The sequence below is a fragment of the Erinaceus europaeus genome, chromosome 3 (assembly GCF_950295315.1).
Source record: "Erinaceus europaeus chromosome 3, mEriEur2.1, whole genome shotgun sequence".
Classification (NCBI taxonomy): Eukaryota; Metazoa; Chordata; class Mammalia; order Eulipotyphla; family Erinaceidae; genus Erinaceus; species Erinaceus europaeus.
Genome location: NC_080164.1, coordinates 17,044,977 through 17,066,125, shown reverse-complemented (window position 1 = coordinate 17,066,125; position 21,149 = coordinate 17,044,977). Strand labels below are relative to the sequence as shown.

Below are 21,149 nucleotides of genomic sequence, written 5' to 3'. Positions count from 1 at the left end.
CCGGGACCCTTCCACCGGTCCTTGTGCTTTGAGCCACCTGCGCTTAACCTGCTGCGCTACCGCCCGACTTCCCGTTAACTCTCTTTTCAACCACCAGGTTCCAGATGCTAGCATGATGCCGACCAGACTTCCCTGGACAGACAATCCCACCAATGTGTCCTGGAGCTCTGCTTCCCCAGAGCCTTTACCCACTAGGGAAAGAGAAAGACAGACTGGGAGTATGGATCGACCTGTCAATGCCAATGTTCAACGGGGAAGCAATTACAGAAGCCAGACCTTCCACCTTCTGCATCCCACAATGACCTTGGGTCCATACTCCCAGAGGGATAAAGAATAGGGAAGCTATCAGGGAGAGGATGGGTACAGAGTTCTGGTGGTGGGAATTGTGTGAAGTTGTACCTCTCTTATCCTATGGTTTAATCAATGTTTCCTTTTTATAAATAAAAAGAGTTTATTCTCATAGAAGTTGACATCAAATCACAATTCTATTTGAATAGAATTGAAATAGTTCAAATCTGACTATGTTAGATAGGAAAACAAATTATTCAAACAAGAGAACATTTCCCCTTTGCCTATCAGAATCTGTGTGGGTTTGGAGACTATAACTTGGGTGAGTCAAAGCATTTATTACCTGTCTGTCCTTTCAGCAAATTTGCTTCTAGTGAAATTTGCTGGAGGAGAAACCCAGCCCAAGGCCCCCGAGCTGAGTCAACAGCAGACATGGAGACCCTTCTGCAGATGGACACTCATTCCAACAGACACTCTGATCTTGGAAGTGAGTCCCTGTTATTAAAAACTCTATGTATTTATTTCCATGGGGTGGGGTTAGAGGGGCCAGTGTACTGCTCAGCTCTGGCATATGGAGGGGCCGAGGATAGAACCCGCAACCTACAAGCCCTCAGGTGAGTCTCATGTATAACCTCTGAGCACCTCTTCAGCATTCCATATTATCCACCCCCTGCCTCTTCCTTCTTTATTTTAAGGGCGGAGTGCTGTTTCCCTCCTCTCTCCCGCCCCAAGCGGTTCCTGTAAACTGCTGGTGTCCTGTGTCTCTGTTTGGGCAGAGGCAGAGGCAGCGGCCAGGTCAGGTAAACATCCTTTCAAGGCCCAGGATGTAGTTGCTTTTTCAGACCCGGGACCTTCGGACACCCCTACCCCCCCCCCCCCCATAGGTCCACAATCCCAGGGAATGGGGTATGTGCCAGGCCCTTACTTGGCCAGCAGGCTCATGAGGTAGGTGGAGGTGTTGGTGTCCAGCCTCAGGGGTGGTACGGTGACATAGGCGGCCGCATGGGACCAGTCCTGGTGATAGTAGTGTAGGCCAGTCAGTGTGGCGTGCGCCGTGGTGGTCTCGGCCAGCACCACTTTCCCTGCAGGAGAAGGGTCAGAACAGTGCTGCAGATGGCCCTCATGTGTGAACGGTGCATGGACGGCTCTGCCAAGCTCATGCTGGGCTTGGGGTCAGTGCTCAGTTCTCCCCTGGGCTCGGGGTTAGTGCTCAGTTCTCCCCTGGGCTTGGGGTCAGTGCTCAGACTTCCCCTGGGCTCAAGGTCAGTGCTCAGTCTTCCCCAGGGCTCAAGGTCAGTGCTCAGTTCTCCCCTGGGCTCAGGGTCAATGTTTAGTCCTCCCATGGGCTTGGGGTCAGTGCTGGGCTGTCCCTGTGCAGACCTCAGATGGGGACAGGGGCAGGAATGAGCACTGAGGTTGGAGCAATGGGAGACTGGAGGAGGGTGATGCCACCCCTCCCAAGGGAGATGCAGCTGTTTCTGAGCAGGTGGGTGCTGTGAGCAGCTTAGGGAGAAACCTGAGTGGGGGGAGGGGCTGGGGGAAGATCTGACCCCAGGAGGGGAGGCAGCACCCACTCAGAACGGGGTGATGATGTGGGTGGGGACTCCAAGGGGACACCTAAGGGCTGTGTAGTAGGACGGCTGGAAGTTCCCGCCCCTGAGCTCTATCCTCACTGGGTTCAGGTCTGTGACGTTGTTCCTTTGTCTCTTGTTTGTTTCGTTTTGGGAGCGAGGCAGAGAGAGAACACAGCACCAGTTTCCTCCAGTGCAGATGGCTGGGCTCCAACCGAGGCCACACCCAAAGCAAAGTAGTGCACTCTCCCGTTCTGCCAGCTCTGACTCAGTTTCCTGTACTGGGGCCTCATCAGCACCCAAAGTGGAGCTGGCGCTTTGGTCCGGGGAAGTTGGGTCCACTCACTGTCATTTTCCCTGCAACTTTGCTAGCCACAAATACCCCCCGGGACCCAAGAGAACCAGTTGATGACTGGGCTGAAAAGCAGGCCAGAAAAGGGGGCAGACGCTCTCGTGAAGCTATGATTTGCAGAGACAGGTAGATGAGGACTGAACCTGGACTGTGGGAGGGGACACCCGGCTTAGGCAGACCCCGGGAGCTGGGAACACCCACCACAGGGCACACCAGGCTGAGCACTCACCCTGCATCCTGGCAGCTGCAATGACGTCCCCGGCCGAGATGCTGGACACATTGACTAGGTAGACAGGACAGTGAGTCTGGACACGAGAACATGGGGAAGAGACAGCTTCAAGCTCACAGACCAAGGCCGTCTTGGGGAGACCCACCCACCCTGGTCCCTGCACCTTCCCCTAACTGGCTCAGCTCCATGCAGGGCTGAGATGTGGAATGCCCAGTCAGCCTCACTTTCTAGCAGCCAAAGGCCTCCTCATGTCTTCTAAGAAGGGACTGGTTTAACATCCTGCTCTTGAATGCTATGACCAGAGACCGTCATGGACGGCAGCCCACTTCCATGTCTGGATTGGCTGACAGGACACACACGCTGGTGGAGAAACCCAGCCCAAGGCCCCCGAGCAGGCACGGAGACCCTTCAGCAGACGGACACTCAGACTGTGGCTCCTTCCTGGCTTTCCTCCAGTGTGGCCCACTGCTCTTCTTTCCAGTTGTGTCTGAGCTAAAGATACAAGGAGCGGCCCTTCTGTGAGGACAAGCAGCTGAGTCCGGCTCTTACCAAACGCTAACGACAAACTACCCACATGTGCGCATGCCTTCTTTCTTATCAGAGCAGACTGCAGGGACAGGGCTCAGGGGTACTGGCCAACTCAAAACAGCTGGCCCTGCAAGCACCCCATTTCTCCCTGGTGTTCCTTACACCCTCTGGAGGAGCCCTCATCTCCCCAGAGAAGCTGCTCTCAAGCCTCAGTGTCTGGGAGACTCACTGGCGGGCTGTTAAGAAGAAACCGGTATCACCCAGTTTCTGACTCAGTGGTGGTGGCAGGGATCGAACCCAGGGTAGCGTACAAGCAGAATGTGTATTTCTAAGTTCCTGTTTCGAATGAGTGAGCGAGGCAGAGGTTGCTGGCCCAGGGGTTGCACTCTGAGAATCAGTGCTCTAGGAGGCAGCTCGGAGTCTCAGGGCAGAGGAGTCACCCAGCCGGGGGTTCCGGGCTTAGAAAGCACTTCTCCTGTCCCCTTTAACCTCACTGCCATCCTGAGAGAAGGGGGCAGTTTTAAGAGGGAGTGTCAGCGTACTGGAGGGGCTGGTATAGGGGCCAAAGGATTGTAGCCGGCAAAGGCTCCACATCCCTGGCCTGAAACCACCATTGGGGGGAGGGGTGGGGGGGATGGGACAGAGGAAAGCTCACTCACCAGAGCACACATTCTCACTGTGCATAAGGCCTTGGGTTCAAGTCTTGGCACTACATGGGGGTGCCATTTCCATGCAAGCAGTGAAACTGGGGTGGGGAGAGTACAAGGAAGAGCCTTGCCAGGTCTATGGGAATCATCACACCCATTCGGCAAAACTGTTTAGGGCCCCAGGAGACAGGCCTGATGGTGCAGCCAAAGCAGAACAGGCCCCCCACTACCCCCAAGCTGAGGAGGGGCTGGGGCCTCCTTACCCTGTTTGCAATGGTGATGACGCGGTGTGTGGCCTCGGCTTCCAGCTGTTGAAAACATAGGAAAGGGAAAAGCTTCATGAAAAGGCAGAAAACATGGCCTGGGAGGTGGTGCAGTGGTTAGAGTGTTGGACTTAAGAGCAGGAAGTCTTGAGTTCAAGCCTTGGCATCGCATGCTCCAGTGATGCTCTGGTTCTCTCACATTAGTTAATAAATCAGTCTTTATTTTTTAAAAAGTGGGCTGGAGAGATAACATATAGTGGTTATGCAACTAAACTTTCATGCCTGAGGCTCCAAAGTCCCAGGTTCAACCCCCAACACCACCAGGCTGGAGTTGAGCAGTGCTCTAGTAAAAAAAAATTTAAAAGGTCAGGAAAGAACAGGTCCAGAACCACCTCCCTCCTTGCTTTCTGACATATTCTCCACAGTCACCTCTGAAGTCTTAAACTCTGAGTGGTAACTAGATGGCTGACAGGGAGGAGACAGACCAGTGGTGATGTACTCTGACAGGAATCAAGTTACAGGCATGGCCCAGACTTCTCTACAATCCCCGGTGTGCACCCAGGATCTTTCTCTTCAACCCAGAGACAGTGATCACTCCTGCTGCTGAGGCCGCCACAATCTTACTCTCCTCCTCACAGAACCCAACAGGCCCCATCCTGACAGTCCTCACAGGTGCTCTCAGACTGCAGAATCTGGCCCTCCTCTCTCCACCAACTCTGAGATAATCATGGCTAAGGTGACCTTCAGGGGCTCTGCCAGACAGGAACAGCTCCAGGGCAGGAGAAAAGTGGGCGCCTCAGCTAACTATACGGTTCCTGTCAGAGTTCTCCTCCCTCATGGTCTCTCATCAGTTGCCGGTCCCCCCTGCATTCCAACTCCCAGTCTTATTTAAGGTTTTGAAGAAATGGAAAATAATTTTTCCTCACGAATGATGGTGGGGGTGTGTTTGAACAGGGTCAAAAGGCAAGAAAGCATGGTTTATCTTCCTCTGACGTTTAAGGGGATCCTATGGGCCACTGGCTTTTTAATCTGGAATGTCTTCTAACACTCAAAGGCCCTTTAAGTTCATTTCTTCCCCCTCAGAATTGATTCTGAGCAGAGACCCTTGTGAGTTGGCAGTATCTCCCCTCTGATCCTTGAAATCAGAACCTAATGAAATGGACTAGGTGTCCCTGATTCCCCCACCAACTGTCTTTCCCAAGGGAGTTCAAAGTCAAGTTGGTTTCCACATGGAGGACACTGCTCCCTGAGAAGCTTCCAGATTTCACAGGAATTTCTCCAGTGAAGAAAGGGATGTTGACATATTGAAGGACTCCTCTGCCCTAAAAGCTTCTGTGAGGCTATAGGGAGGAAGCTGACAAGAGACGTGAGGACTCACCTCCTCAGGGCGGCTGATCTCAATCCCTTCAGGGCCTGTGATGCCCAGATCCAGCGCCTCCTTTGCACCCTGAGTAACAGTGACAGAAAGGACAATGAGGGACCCCAGACCTACCAGAAGACAACGGACCCAGGGGACCAGCACAGCCTCATCCGTGCAATACTCCTCTCCTCGAGGGGGCAGAACAGGAGCAGGTTTGGCTCCAGGAGTAGCTCGCTATTGGTCTGAAAGTTGGAATTTCCCCTGCTAGAGAGATGGAACTGAAACTCTAGTTTCCAGCGAAGTTCAGACTGATTCTAATGCAACTCTGATTTAAGATCCAGGAGGTACAGAGGATCCCATCTTTCTTGGTACCAGTGAGCAGATCTAGGTCACATTTCTGGGGAGGCAGGCACAGCAATGTGGGATGCTGGCTCTTACTCTGTGCATCCAACCTCACTAGAAACATTTCTGAGGGGCCTGGCCAGTGGCACACCCAGTTGAGCGCACACATTATCATGCGCAAGGACCCTGGTTTGAGGCCCCGATCCCCACCTGAGGGGAAGAGGCTTCACAAGTCGTGAAGCAGGTATGTAAGTGTCTGTCTTTCTCCCTCCTTTCTTGATTTCTCTCTGTCCTGCCAAATAAAAATAGAAAGGGAAAAAATGGTTGCCCAGAGCAGTGGATTTATAGTGCCGGCACCAAGCCCCAGTGATAACCCTGGTGGCAATAAAAGGGAGAAAGGGGGGAGGGGAAGAAGGAAGGAAGGGAGGGAGGGAGGAAGGGAGGAAGAGAAGAAGAGGAGGGTGGCCAAGTGATGGTGCACCTGGTCCACTGCACAATCACCGTGCACAAGGACCCAAGTTTCAGTTCCTGCTCCCCACCTGCAGGGGGGATGCTTCACAAGTTCAAGAATTTTTTCTCTGTTCCTATCTTCCCTCCCCTTCTCAATTTCTCTTTATCCTTTCTTCTTTTTTAATATTTATTTATTTATTTATTTTCCCTTTTATTGTTGTAGTTACTGATGTTGTCATTATTGGATAGGACAGAGAGAAATGGAGAGAGGAGGGGAAGACAGAGAGGGGGAGAGAAAGACAGACACCTGCAGACCTGCTTCATCACTTGCAAAGCGACTCCCCTGCAGGTGGGGAGCCGGGGGCTCGAACCAGGATCCTCACGAAGGTCCTTGTGCTTCACGCCAGGTGTGTTTAACTCACTATGCTACTGCCCGACTCCCCTCTCTGTCCTTTCCAGCATAATAGAAAGAAAAAAAATAGGAGGGTGGATGGTTCCCAGAAGCAATGGCTTCATAGTGACAGCACTGAGCCCCAGCAATAACCCTGGTGGCGATAAACAGAGAAAGATTTCTGAAAGGTGCTCTGGACTTGCGGATGATTTAGCTCTAACTGATTTAAACATCTCCTTAAGAGGAAAAGCAGCTCTTTGTTCTTGTTGTGCCATCATCTAAGACTGAGACACCCTGTTGGGAGAGGGGGGGGGAAGGAGGGAGAGAGAGAGAGAGATTGAGAGAGAGAGAGAGAGGGAGAGAAAGAGATCTGTCTTCTGCAGACAGCAGTGTGTCTGGAGTTCCCCACATAGCTGTGTCAGCACTGATGGAGCCCGCCGCCTCACACCTCCTTTTACAACGCGTGTCTGGACCTTGTGTGGCGGGTGAGCAGAGGTCAGGGATCCTCCCCCACAGCTGTCTCTGTGGGTGCCCCTGCCGCCCATCCCACCCCTGCCCCCATTCCTCATTTCTTGCCTCGGCCACCAGCTCCCCGTTCTCTGCGTGGACCCGGGGGATGGCTCCGATGTCCCTGCAGGCATACAGCACTTGGTACAGCTCGCTGTCTCGGAGCATGTACAGGTCCTTGTAGGTCATGTACATCTGGAACGACGTGACCCCCTTCTCCCTCACCAGCGTCTCCATCTCTGCTTTCACCTGGGGGGGCACAAGGCAGAGGCAACATGAGCGAAGGGCGGGTGTGTGGAGGGTAGGGAGTCACTCCAGGGCCATCCCCGACCTCTCAGCTTCCCACACTGTCCCCCGAATTGCTCTCCTCCCCAGCCCACTGCTGTGAGGCCACTTCTGCACAGAGGCAGAAGGACATGGGGAGCTGTGGAATGAGACATAAACTAGGGACTAAGCTGGTCCCCCAGTCCCTTGGCCCCAGTCTGTCTTACTGGGAAACTTACTCCTGAAGTCAGTCCTCTCCCTGCACCCCCATCACAATGACAGTGGAAGGGGTGCTGGTATCTGGGGAGACAGCTCAACTGGCAGAGTATCTGGCTATCAGGCCTGAGGTCCCCAGTTCAAAGCCGGTTGCCACATGCCCCAGAAAGGTGCTCTGCCTTCTCTCTCTTCTCTCTGCTGCATGGGAAACTCTCTCTCCCTCTCTCTCCCTCTCATATGTAATTTTTTTTTTTTTAAAATAAGGAGATGTTATAGAGAAAGCTCCCCAATGATCAACATTGGGAGAGCCTGGAAGAACTCTAACTCAGGAACAAAGCCCAACATGAAGAGGCAGACTCAGCCTGACTTGGTTTATATCAGGAGAAGCGGCAGCAGTATTGGTCGAAGCTCACCTGAAGTCGGCAGAAGTGACCCCTGCACAGGTGGTGGCAGGGACCCTGCAGCCCAGGAGAAAGGCCCACTTAAGTGAGCTAAATATGTGTCAAAGGCACATATGGGAAAAGATGGGAGAGAAATAAAGCACAGTAGTAACACTGACTGTGTTGAGGGAAGCAGAGCAAGTGCTTCCTTCTCCTTATTAAAAAGCTCTATTTGGCGACTAAAACAAGAAGAGGCATGAGAGTCCCCTCACCCTCTGGGGACTCAGGAGATGGCTGGCCAGCTCTCTAAGCTGCTGGGAGTGTGAGGGACCTTTCTGTCTAGGGCTGTCTCCTCTCCAGGGGATGAAGAGAAGCGGGAGGGGGGGGGGGTCACTTACGAACCCAGGAAGGGAGTGTGCACTGAACAACCCCCCACCGGGGGCGAGCACTTCCTGGCAGGCTGTGTGGGCTGCACCTTTAGCCTGGTTCCAGGAGAGGGTCTTCACGGTGTGAGATTTGGAGGGGGGGGGGCTCTGAGGCCTTCACAAGCTCCGTGTCAGGACTAACGGGGGAGACTGAGTGCACCCCACACTCAGGACTAATACCTGAGGCTGGTCTTAACTAGCATCTCAGGAGAGACACAGGCCTTTCAAAGAAGTTTGTAGAAATGTTTAGTGTTTGTCTATTTTTATGATGTTGGCACTGGTACTGGCACAGTGATGGTGATTATGAATAACTGATGACAGGACGAATATCCAGGCTGCTTCCCTGGGGTACCGAGAGAAAAGTTCTCAAACAAAGCAGAATCCAAAGGCCTGTAGACGTGTCTTTAGGACGAGCAGGGAAGCAGGCATCCAGGGAGAGGGGACGGGACACTGGTCCTGGGGATCTGGAGTGACAGGAGGGCAGGAGAGCTGGAGGCACAGACCCACAGTGGAGGAAGGGCCCTGTGAGAGGCAGCCCCAGTCAAGCACCAGGAGGGAACAGGCACCCATCCAGCTTGGCCCTCACCCTGCCCTTCACTAAGTAGCCTCCTTGACTGGATCAGGGTAAGAGGTCTGAGCTTTCAAGGCCTCTGGTCTAAGACCAGCAGTGCACAGGACTTGTATCGGAGATGGTCCAGGCTCGATCCCAGGTACCACCAACAGCCACAGTCAAGCTGTGCTCTGGCCAATAAATAACTAAATAAATACACAATATAAACCCGGCAGGGGACAGGGCTGCTACACCTGTATGAAACTGTATGTCATCACCTTTGGCGTTGCGGGGTGGGGGTTTGGCATGGTGGTGGGAGGGGTGTCCCCTAGCCGCTGGCCCCTTCCCATGTCCACCCCTTACCTTGGGGGCCCACCAGGTGATGCCCACGTGGAGGGCATAGTCACAGCAGACTTTGGGGTCGGCCAGGCTGCGGCACTTCTCATAGGCATCCACGAGGGAGGTCTCCTTGTCCGGCAGGACATGGCCCATGACCATGGTGGTACCCCCAACCAGGGCCGCCTGAGGGGGTGGGAAAGGCAGCTGCTCACCTGTGTCCTGGCCCACGGGGCCCTTGGGTGGCCATCCTGGAGACACGACAGTTAGTGGGGGGCCCCCTTCACTGTCACCTGTTCTCCCTCATGGAGGATGTGGCCTGGGGTCCAGGAAAAAGCAGTCTTGAATATACAGACTGTCTTGAATATACAGACTGTATGAAGACACTGCCTGCTGACCCAGACTATGACCTGCAGCGGACAGACGCCCAGCACGTGCGGACGACATTGATTCAGGCACCCGGGTATGTTTACACCACTAGGAATACGAGGTGTTTCGGCAGCTTGTCTTGTTTTGCTCTCACCAGACAATGCTACCCACACCCGTCAGATGCACCTGTCACATCAGTCTGCACCGTCCTGAGCACATGAACTTCACTCCCAGCTGTCTGGTTGGAGAGGGAGCACTTCTTAAAGTCTCCAGATGATTTATCAGTGGGGAAGATTACCCTCTTCACAATCTCAATGAGATACCACTTGGAAAGAAATCCTCAACAGCCTCCCTTACAACCATAAGGCCCACTCCCAGGAATAAAGTGTCCCTCCAGTCTGTCTCTCTCTCGCTAGCTGACCTCCTGAGCTCCCAAAACTTGCCCCGACCAAAGGCTGTCCCTTCTTTCCTTCTATTTGGGTCCTTACAGTGACTTGGAATTAACCCCGAGTTCAAGTTCCCACTTAGATGATCCCAGTCTGTGGACTTGACCTCTCTGGTATGAATTTGCCTTTTATTTTTCACCAGTGGTTTAATAATTCAACAGTGGTTTACAAGATTTTAATATTATAGGGTAAAGCTCCACACTGCATCTGCCAAAGTCTTGTGGCCCAGTCCCCCCAACGATAACCATCTGGTGTGAATTCTTGACCTTACATGATGGGAAGAGACCCTTGTGCTCGACAGCTGTGTACGTCAAGTGAGATATCACTCACAGGATGATAGGAGGGTGTTGCCCTACTGCGTGCTTAGCAACTCAGGGCTCAGCTATTATCAGTCTTCTACAGGGAAGGAAGCCAGCACATTAACAGTGTTTATGTTTTTCTGCTTCTCTATGTAGCTACATCCTTGATCCAAAAAAAAAAAAAAAAGTGAAATACTGCTGGGTAATAAGGGGCTAGGGAAAAAAAGAGCTTAGTGGTCTAAGAACAATTAAAAGGAAAACTCTGCAACATTGGTTTTGCTTGCAGATGTTGGCTGGGCCAGAGACAACGTCCCCACTTTGAAACCCAGGGGTAGGCTTGTTACAAAGCCAAAACTACCAGCAGGGGCTGGGTGCTGGCGCTCCTGCTAGAGCACGCACATCACTACACAGCAGGACTCAGGTTCAAGTCTCTAGCCGCTGCCTCTAGGAGGTGGGAGGGAAGCCCAGGAGTGGTGAAGCAGGGCTGTAGGCATTCCCTCCCTCTCTATTTCTGTCTATGATAACAAATAGAGACAGGGGATGGAGCGATAGCATAATGGTTATTTATGCTTGAGGCTCTAAGGTTGCAAGTTCAATCCTCAGCACCACCATAAACCAGAGCTGATCGGTGCTCTGGTAAATAAATAAATAAATAAATATAAAATAAATAAATCTTTAAAAAAAAAGTCACAGGGAGCAGTGGATTTGGCATTCAGGCACTGAACCTCAACAATAACTTTGGTGGAAAAGAAAGAAAGAAAGAAAAAAGAAAGGAAGGAAGGGAGGAAGGGAGGGAGGGAGGGAGGGAAGGAAGGAAGGAAGGAAGGAAGGAAGGAAGGAAGGGAGGGAGGGAGGAAGGAAGGAAGGAAGGAAGGAAGAAAAAAGGAAACTACCAACAGAGGGCGCTAGACCTGCAGGAAATGCAGGGAAACAGCCTGGGAAGAGCAGGTTGCAGTTTGACTAGCTGGCTTCTATTTCTGACTTGGCTGGGTGGTGCCAGCCTGATTCATCGGCATAGCAGGTGGTTGGTTGTACTCAATCCTACCCTGAAATGCATTTCTTGCTTTCGCACATGGACAAGGCTGTGTCTGCTACACTGGTATTTTACACACTAAATTGTTTCCTTTCTTTGCTTCTGAGGGCGCCCCCGCACCTAGTTTATCTATAGCGCCTGACACAAAGAAGAAAACTTGGAAATCAGCGTGGCATGAGAACCACCGCTGATACCAGTGCAGCCCACAGCAAGTCCCCATGCCCAATCTCTGAACAGATAAAAGGGCTGGGAGGTGGGGAGTGGCAGTAAGCTAAGAAACTTGACTTGTACGGGTGAGGTCCTGGGTTCAAAACCCAGCACTGCCTAAGAAGACACAAATAAACAACATAAATGGTGGGGTGACACACTGGTGTTTCTCTTGCAGTGAAAAACAAAAGTTTTAAGTGCAGATGGAGCTGAGAATCACTTACACAGCATCTGGGCTGTCACCTGTCTTGACATACAAGCCTTCCTTGTAGGGACAGAGAAGGCCAGGCCCAACTCTAGAATTCTCCAGGCCTGTGGCTCTGAGCCACACTGAAGGGCCTTGAACCCGTGCACGCCTGTCTCTAACCCCTCCCACCACCACCCCCCCTGTACCTCTGGGTTCACCCTGCAGCTCAGCCCCCTCTGCACCGCAGGCCCCAGGAGCAGTAGATTTGTAATGCAGGCATTGAGCCCCAGTGATAACTCTGGAGTCAAGAAAAGAAAAGAGAAAAAAAAAAAAAGAAAGAAAAATTTCAAGAGTTCTGGAAGGAGGCAGGGGTATCTGGCTGAAGTCCTGAGTAATACTTCCTTTCTCACTACTTCCAATATTTTATTTATTCATTTAGAATAGATAGAAATTGAGAGAGGAGGAGAAAAAGGGGAGAGAAAGGGAGAGAGAGAGACTTGCAGAACTGCTCACCACTTGTGGAGTTTCCCCCTGTAGGTGGGGACTGGGGCCTTGAACCTGGGGCCTTGTGCACTATGATATGTGTGCTGTACCCGTGCGTGTCTCCATGATGGCCATCTAGGGCAGCCCTGCACTCCCGTTAGGGGCCCAGAGAAGCTGAGGCCACATCAGTGTCAGAATAATGACTGCTGTTATCCTGGCCTGAAAAAAAAGAAGTGTGACTGTATCACTGAGCTTCCAACCCCCCCCTCCAGCCACCCAGGGGGTTCGGGCCCAGCCCAGATGTGGGTGTGAGTTCTTACTCCCACTGGACAAGAGACACCAGGAGCTGCTACTTTAAGGAGAACAAGTACGAGCTGAGGGGGTGGGTGTGGGGAACTGTGACAACACAGATGTGATAGAGCTTTTAATGTTGTCCAGTAAAACAGCCCAAGGAACTCAATAGCAGAGCGAGATCCACTCCCCTCCCAGGGCCTTGCCAAGGGACCCTACGCAGATGAACACACAGCCGCTGGGTGCTCAGAACTGGTTGGGGTGGACTCCAGAGCAATCAACAGAACACTGTTTATGGAGGCGACTGTCCTAACACAGAAAGAGGGTGACGTTGTGACAAGTGAAACAGACAGGACGCAATATGCACCCCCAAGATGCTGAGCGCTGTGTTTAAATACACACACCCACACAGAGAAGAAACAAAAGGGAAGCACACCAAAAAAGTCCCGATGTGGAGAGACCGATGACTTACTTAAAAACTTACCTGATAGAATTTATCATTATCATCAATTTATCATTGATAGAATTTAAATTGTCATCTTTATGACATAAACTTGAAAACTAATTTGGAGGAAGCCAGAACTATTTTTTTTCTTTTCCTAGAGCACTGTTCAGCTCTGGCTGATGGTCGCGCTGGGGGTTGAATCTGGGACTTTGGAGCCTGAAGTGTGAGAGACTCTTCAAAACCATTATGCTGTCTACCCTCACCCCCAATTAAGTTGACTATGCTTACATGTGTACAATGCTTTCGTGTATTTAATATACTTTTTAAAATATTTATTTTACTTATTTTTTTTAATTTTCTTTTTCCCCCCTTTTGTTGCCCTTGTTTTTTTATTGTAGTTATTGTTGTTGTTATTGATGTCGTCGTTGTTGGATAGGACAGAGAGAAATGGAGAGAGGAGGGGAAGACAGAGGGGGGAGAGAAAGACAGACACCTGCAGACCTGCTTCACCGCCTGTGAAGCGACTCCCCGGCAGGTGGGGAGCCGGGGCTCGAACCAGGATCCTTACGCCGGTCCTTGCACTTTGCGCCACCTGCACTTAACCCGCTGCACTACCACCTGACTTCCTATTTTACTTATTGAGAGAGAGGTCAGAGCACCACTCAAGTGTATGCAGTGCCTGGGACTGAACCTGGGGTCTCAGGTATACAAGCCCTGTACTCTGCCTGATGGGCCCTCCTGTCCCCCAGCCTCTCATATGCTTTATCATAAAGCACTAAAAATGTCAGCCTGGCAGTAAAAGTATCAATGGTAATTAATACACACTCACTCATGAACCCATCGCTCGAATCGAACAGATGTTGACACTTTTTGTTGTATTCACTCTAGATGTTTTTTAAATAAAAAATGCAATGAACTATTTCCGGTGCAAGTTCTTTATCCTGTTCAGTCTGCCCTTTGGGTTGACAAAAATCCCCCCAATCATGCTTTTATTGCTGTGAATTTAAAAGCTTACAGTGGATGCTCTACTGTTTCTTTTGCAATTTGATTTTTAGAAAAATTCAGCATCATTAAGATTTATTTAGGTAGCTTGACTTCGCTGCTCCTGGAGGCCATTTGTTTCCATTTTCTTGCCCTTGTCATTATGTTATTGTTGCCATTTATGTTGCTGTTGGACAGGACAGAGAGAAATTGAGAGAGGAGGGGAGAGAGAAAGACTGAGAGAGAAAGATAGACACACCTGTAGACCTGCTTCACGGTGGGGGGCTGGGGGCTCGAACCGGGATCCTTATGCAGGTTCTTGCGCTTTGCACCATGTGCGCTTAACCCAATGTGCTACTACTGCCCGACCCCATTTTTTCCCTTCATCATTTTATAGTGGGGTTAATGGTTGACAGCACAGTTGTTGGTGTGGGTACAATTTCTCCTTTCCCTGTAATAGGTGTCTGCAAAACACCAACTTGGGTCCTTCCCCATCATGCACTCACTCATTTTAATTAATTCACTGCACACACCTTCATGTTTATTGCTGCACATTACTACTCCTTAAGCGTGAGTAAGCAGTCCCCAGGCTCAAGGGGCTCACGACAGCAGACCTGACTGTGGAGCCGGTCACCCTCGAGGGCCTCCTGGAGCTGGGGGCTGACCCCCACAGCCATTACCCACTCTGGGCTCCATCCCTGGCACCCATGGGAGCGCCATGGAAGCACTGGAGGTGGGTGCTCCCCGGGCGGTGGCGTGGTGTGGTAGCTACAGAGGTGGGTGTCACGGTCAATTCTTCTTCTAGCGTTTGCCACGGTCAATGAGCAGGGAGGACAGAGGCTGGGAGGGAGGGAGGAGGAGGAGGCAGTGGGGTGGGGCTTGGGAGGTGGGAAACTCCAAGGGGAAGCTGCTGAGGAGAGGATTAAAGTGAAGGCCAGGATGGTCCAGGGAAGGACAGTGGGAAGGAAGGAAGAAGACCAGGCAGGTGTGGGGTTTGGAAAATGAGAACCTCTCAGGCTCTCCGGGTTCCAGAACAGGAGAGCTGCTCCTGAGGTGATGAAGCTTTAGGGGGGAGAGTACCACGGCCCTTCCTGGAGGTGAGGTGAGTGGCCAGGCAGCTCTGGGCTCTGGGGATGGACAGCAGGGCTGCTCGGGAAGCTCTGAGTTACCCACAGTCCTCCTGTGTGTCAGTGGCAGGCGGGCTACAGACAGGGCACTGCCCCTCACCAAAGGTCAGGCCTGCAGGCCACACTGCAGAGAGTGGTAGGCCAGCCTTCTGCTTGCCTCTCACAAGCTCCCAAATTCAAAGGCTGTGGGCATCTGAAACTGGGTTCCACGGGGGCTGGGCTGTTCCGACTCCCCAGCTCCACCCCCACCCCTGCAGGAGGAGAGGACCCTGACTGGAGCTCAGGGCCATGTATGGGCTTTGCTCTGGAAGTCTGAACGGGGCGAGGTGGGGGCTGCGATTCCTCCTGGATGTCCCCCGAATCCAGCTCTTGGCTCTCCCTCCTTCCCCCACTTCCACCCACAGAGGACGCTGAGCTCTTTGGAGACAAAGCAGGCGGCTGATGGGGGTTCCCCAACTCCAGCCTGGACTCGGGTCTGATGGGCAGATAACGGCCACTCCCTTCATGCAAAACAGGTGCCAAGTATTTGGCTCCCATATCCCCCCAATTTCTCTCTGTCTCTATCCAAAATAATAAATAAACATGGAAAAGAAAAGAATGCCTGGTTTTCACACCGAGACTCAGGCAGGGCCACACAGCTAAGATGTTTCCTTTGCCCTCTGGGATGAATGGCATTAAGTCCTGGCTCAGGGACACAGAAGCAGCCTGCCAGTAACAAGTGACAGCACTCGCTCATGCCAGGGGACCCCTCCCGGCAATGGTCGCTCTTACTTGTTCGGCTCCTGATGTTTATTAACTTATTTGATCCTCGAAACCACTCTGGAGCTGAAAGCAAGGGACTCAGGTTTTCAAAAACATGGTGCCTGCAAAATGGGAAGTTACTGCAGCACTTGAAAAAAGGGAGAGGGTTGAGCACAGGACTTGCTACCAGGACCCAGGTTCAAGCCCCAGCATTGCCACAAGCCAGAGCTGAGTGCTGGTCTCTCCTGAAAATCAGCAAATCTTTTTCTATTTTTTATTTTTTTTACTTTTTAATTGGATAGGACTGAGAGAAATTGAGAGGAGAGGGCGATAGAGAGAAGAGAGAAAGACACCGACAGACCTATTTCACCACTCATGAAGTGTCTACACTGTTGGTAAGGAGCGGGGGCTCAAACCTGAATCCTTGCGCTTGGTAACCTGCGCGCTTAACCACGTGTGCTACCACTCCGGCCCCCCAAACCAATGAATCTTTAAAACTAAAATCAGGGATTCGACTTCCGGAGGCGGAGCTACGAGCAGCAGATCGCTTTCTCTCCTCTCCTATCCTCTCCCGGATCAACTAGGAATACCAAAGGAGACCACCCGGACCGAAACAAGACAGGACTAGAATGACCACAGGAACCCAGTAAATCACCCGTGAGTACAAACACGCGTGGCTGGTGACAGAGAGGAGAGAGGGGCCTAAGGAGAGATTAAGTGACTGCTCACAGTTCAACAGTTTGTCAGTGGAGACACCACCTCCAGTCTGCTCCACCAACAAGGGGACAGCTGAAGGGAGGAAAGGACTCCCCAGAGACTCACCAAGTGCAACTCTGAGTCTCCATTGCTACTACCCTCAGAATCTGGAGCAGCAACAGGGAGGGACACCAGGGCACAGAGATCTAACCGGGAAACTCAGGAGAAGACCTATACCTCTGTGGCATAGCTGAGGGGCTGTGAAAGTCTCTTTGCATAACCACTGGATTATCTCTGCCACACCCTGCTTTATTTCTTGGTCAGGAGTCAGTGATTAAACAAAGAAGCCTATTGATAGTTTAAAAGCCCTCAGGCTCCCATAGCCTACAGGGGGAAAAAGAAAAGGCTTTTACACCACTGAACTCCAACTCAGGGATTGAAAAAACTGTTAACTTATATAAAATGGTTAAAACAACAAGAAAAAATATTGGAGACTCGAACCAGGACAAGAGTCCAGCTAAAAGTCCTCCAGAGGGTGAAGCACAAAACAACGAGTTCAACATCCAAACATTAGCCAAGGAAATAATAACAGGAGTGAGTAAAGAATTTGAAAAAATTGTAATCAGAAATGCAGGAACAACAAATGAGAATATGGAAGAAAATTCTAATAATCTCATGGTTATTAGAGAGCTGAAAGCTGAAATCGCTGAGCTAAGAAGGCAACTAGCTGAACAAGCTAAAACAGTATCAGAGCAGGGCAACAAAATAGATGAACTCCAGAAAGCAGTAGAGGGCAGAGAGAATAGAATCAATGAGGCTGAAGACAGAATTAGCAAGATTGAGGATGAATTAGAGACAACTAAAAAAGAAGTAAGAGATCTCAAAAAGAGATTAAGAGATGCTGAAAACAACAACAGAGTCCTATGGGATGACTTCAAAAGAAACAATATACGCATTATTGGCTTACCAGAGGAAGAAAGAGAAGGGGAGGAAGAAAACATTCTCCAGGCCATAATAGCTGAAAATTTCTCTAGTCTAGACAACACCAAAGACATAAAGATTCAAGAAGCCCAGAGGGTCCCAAACAGAATTAACCCAGACCTAAAGACACCAAGACATGTCATACTTAGATTGGAAAGGAATAAGGATAAAGAAAGGATCCTCAAGGCTGCAAGAGAAAAACAAAGAGTCACCTACAAAGGAAAACCCATAAGATTAGCAGCAGACTTCTCCATACAAACACTACAGGCCAGAAGAGAATGGCAAGATATCTATCGAGTGCTCAATGAGAAAGGCTTTCAGCCAAGAATACTATATCCTGCTAGATTGTCATTCAGACTAGATGGAAGCATCAAAACCTTCTCAGACAAGCAACAGTTGAAGGAAGCAACCATCACCAAGCCTGCCTTGAAAGAAGTTCTGAAAGGTTTCCTATAAACAACCAGACCACCACAAATAGAACATATATCAAAACACTCTAAAACTCTACAAGAATGGCGTTAAAATATCTTCAATCTTTGATATCAATAAATGTGAATGGCCTGAATTCACCTATTAAAAGACACAGAGTAGGAAGATGGATCAGAAAACACAACCCAACAATATGTTGTCTACAGGAAACTCACCTAACGTAACAAGACAAACACAGACTTAAAGTGAAAGGATGGAAAACTATCATTCAAGCCAATGGCCCACAAAAAAGGGCAGGAACAGCTATTCTCATATCTGACATGATAGACTTTAAAATACATAAGATTAAAAAAGATAGGAATGGACACTACTTAATGCTCAGAGGATCAGTCAATCAAGAGGACTTAACAATTATTAATATCTATGCACCCAATGAGAAGCCATCTAAATACATCAAACTTCTACTGAAAGAGCTACAGCAATATATTAACAGTAACACAATCATAGTAGGGGACTTCAACACCCCACTATCTCAACTTGACAGATCATCCAGGAAGAAAATCAGTAAAGACATAAGGGAGCTAAATGAAGAGATAGATAACCTAGAACTATTGGACATTTTCAGAGTCATTCAGAGCAAGTTGTGGTATATATACACAATGGAATACTACTCAGCTGTAAAAAATGGTGACTACACCGTTTTCAGCCGATCTTGGATGGACCTTGAAAAAATCATGTTGAGTGAAATAAGTCAGAAACAGAAGGATGAATATGGGATGATCTCACTCTCAGGCCGAAGTTGAAAAACAAGATTAGAAAAGAAAACACAAGTCGAACCTGAAATGGAATTGGAGTATTACACCAAAGCAAAAGACTCTGGGGTGGGTGGGTGGGTGGGGTGAATACAGGTCCATGAAAAATGATGAATGAAATAGTGGGGGTTGTATTGTTAAATGGGAATCTGGGGAATGTTATGCATGTAAAAAAAAAAAAGAAGAAGTAGAAACGCAAAGCAGAAATTGACTGAGTTTGGAGTATGGCACCAAAGTAAGAAAGCAGAGGTACACTAGAGTTTGCAGTGAGTACCTCCCTAATACTTCCTCTCCACTTTTCCAAGCTTTGGGTCCATGATTGCTCAACAATTTGTTTGGCTTTGTATGTTAACTCTCTTTTCAGTCACCAGGTTCCAGGTATCATCAGGATGCCGGCCAGACTTCCCTGGATTGAAGACACCACCAATGTGTCCTGGAGCTCAGCTTCCCCAGAGACCCATCCTACTAGGGAAAGAGAGAGGCAGACTGGGAGTATGGACCGACCAGTCAACGCCCATGTTCAGCGAGGAAGCAATTACAGAAGCCAGACCTTCTACCTTCTGCAACCCTCAATGACCCTGGGTCCATGCTCCCAGAGGTATAGAGAATGGGAAAGCTATTGGGGGAGGGGGTGGGATATGGAGATTGGGCAGTGGGAATTGTGTGGAGTTGTACCCCTCCTACCCTATGGTTTTGTTAATTAATCCTTTCTTAAATTAAAAAAAAAAAACAAAAAAAACTAAAATCAAGTGGAAGGAGGTCCTGACACTTGTTACAACATGTATGAACCACGAGAACAAGAAATCGGCCGCCCTCATGTGGACAGACACTGTTTAATCCCACCTTCCTGAGGTGTGTGGAGTAAATTAGATTCACAGAGGCAGAAAGTGGATGGTGGGTGCCAAGGGCTGGGGAGTTAGCATGTAATGGGTGTGTGTTTCTGTCATAGACGGAGAGAAAGTTCAGGAGACACAGCTCAGTGCATGGAGCCCATGCCTACCATGAGTTAGAGGCCCTGGGTTCAATGCCCGGTACAGCATGAGAGTGCTGTGGACAGCACAAAGGGGAATTCCACGGATGATGGAGAGGTGCACTGGTCTCTCCCTCTCTCTAAAGATAAGGAACAAAAAAGCTAGACTAGGGAGGATGCTCAACAAAACATCACCTGTTTGAACCACTCCTCTATTCCCCAGTGTGACGTTAAAAAAAGAGGGAGGGGAGGGGATAAGGAGTTCTGGTGGTGGGAATTGTGTGAAGTTGTACCCCTCTTATCCTATAGTTTAATCAATGTTTACTTTTTATAAAAAAAAAAAAAGTCACTGCACTGTCCCCGGTGAAACAGTTAAGGTGGTAAATGATACGTGTATTTTACCATAGTTTTTTTAAGTGTGATGATAGGATTTTGTACGGCAGCGTTTAAAGGGATCATTCGGCAGAGGAAACTGGGGTGCAGGGGAAACCGGAAGCCAGACTGATTGGGAGCCCCTCGCCCTGGAGCCCCTCCCCTCTACATCACAACCCCCTGGGAGGGGAGGACAGCTGGCCTGAGGAGGGGCTGGAGGCCTTTGTGGAGGAGGGAGGAGAGATGCGAGATGAGAAAGAGACTGGCACGGGCAAGGTTCAGGGCAGAAGGGGTGGGCATGGCTTAGGCTTGAATTACAGGGCAAAGGTGGAGAATTGTGCCAACACCTAAAAGGAAGAAATGAGGCCCGGGTTCCTCTCTGGTCCTGCTGACCTCCCTCACCGCCAGCATCCAATTTAGATGCATTGTGTCCAGCACAAAGCCACAGGGAGCAGGCTGCCCCTGGGTGCCGTTACCATGGAGACTGAGACTCCGCTGGAGGAGCTGGGGGGGAGGGTGGCCGCCAGCTTCTGAAGCCACTGAGCCATGAAAGCCCCCCAGGAGCAGCTGTCCAGCGAGGCCCTTTGTCATCCTCCTCCTCCCTAATGAAGCCCCTCCCTTCTTTTTACTCTTTTTTAAAAGTGTGCGCTCAGGGCCGCTATGGAGCACGTTCAACGACGCCCTGTGCTCTACCTGCTGAGCCACCTCCCCGGCCAAATCGGGATCAGGCCAGAGGTCACCACCGAAGCTACTAGACTGGGCTGCGAACAGATACCAAGAGAGAAGTCAGAAGCGCCTCTCTCCTTCCCTCAGCTCCCCCACTGCGGGTGGGTCCTCATTTTGACCCCAATGCTAAGCGATGGCAAGTGTCAGTGGGTGGAGAACTAGGGACTGGAGTGGAGGCTGTCCCTGAGCTTAGTAGGCTGGTTAGGTATGACACTTCCCTGAGACTCAGTCTCTCCAGCTGGAAAGGAAGGAGATTTGCCCGAGGAGTCCCTCCAGATGGAAACTCTCCGATCAAGGATGCAGAAAAGCACTGGCAATGTACGACTAGTCCCTGCAACATATAAACAGCCCTCACCACTCGATGGTGCTCAGCCACCTAATGAAGTCCTTCACTAAGGACATGAAGGGCGAGTGCGCAGATGCAAAGACACAGAACACGTCACTGAGGACATGCA

General features: G+C 50.4%; 1 protein-coding gene across 1 annotated transcript in view; it reads right to left on the bottom strand.

The window, feature by feature from the left end:
• The window catches only part of DPYSL5 (dihydropyrimidinase like 5), a 70,572-nt gene that overhangs the window by 5,610 nt on the left and 43,813 nt on the right, over window positions 1–21,149 (bottom strand). The window contains exons 3-8 of the mRNA XM_007532587.3: window positions 9,127–9,285; window positions 6,998–7,177; window positions 5,257–5,325; window positions 3,879–3,923; window positions 2,441–2,516; window positions 1,214–1,370 (exon numbers count right to left, since the gene is read on the bottom strand). Coding sequence (XP_007532649.1) covers window positions 1,214–1,370; window positions 2,441–2,516; window positions 3,879–3,923; window positions 5,257–5,325; window positions 6,998–7,177; window positions 9,127–9,285 — 686 coding nt within the window. The remainder of the gene's footprint in view (window positions 1–1,213; window positions 1,371–2,440; window positions 2,517–3,878; window positions 3,924–5,256; window positions 5,326–6,997; window positions 7,178–9,126; window positions 9,286–21,149) is intronic.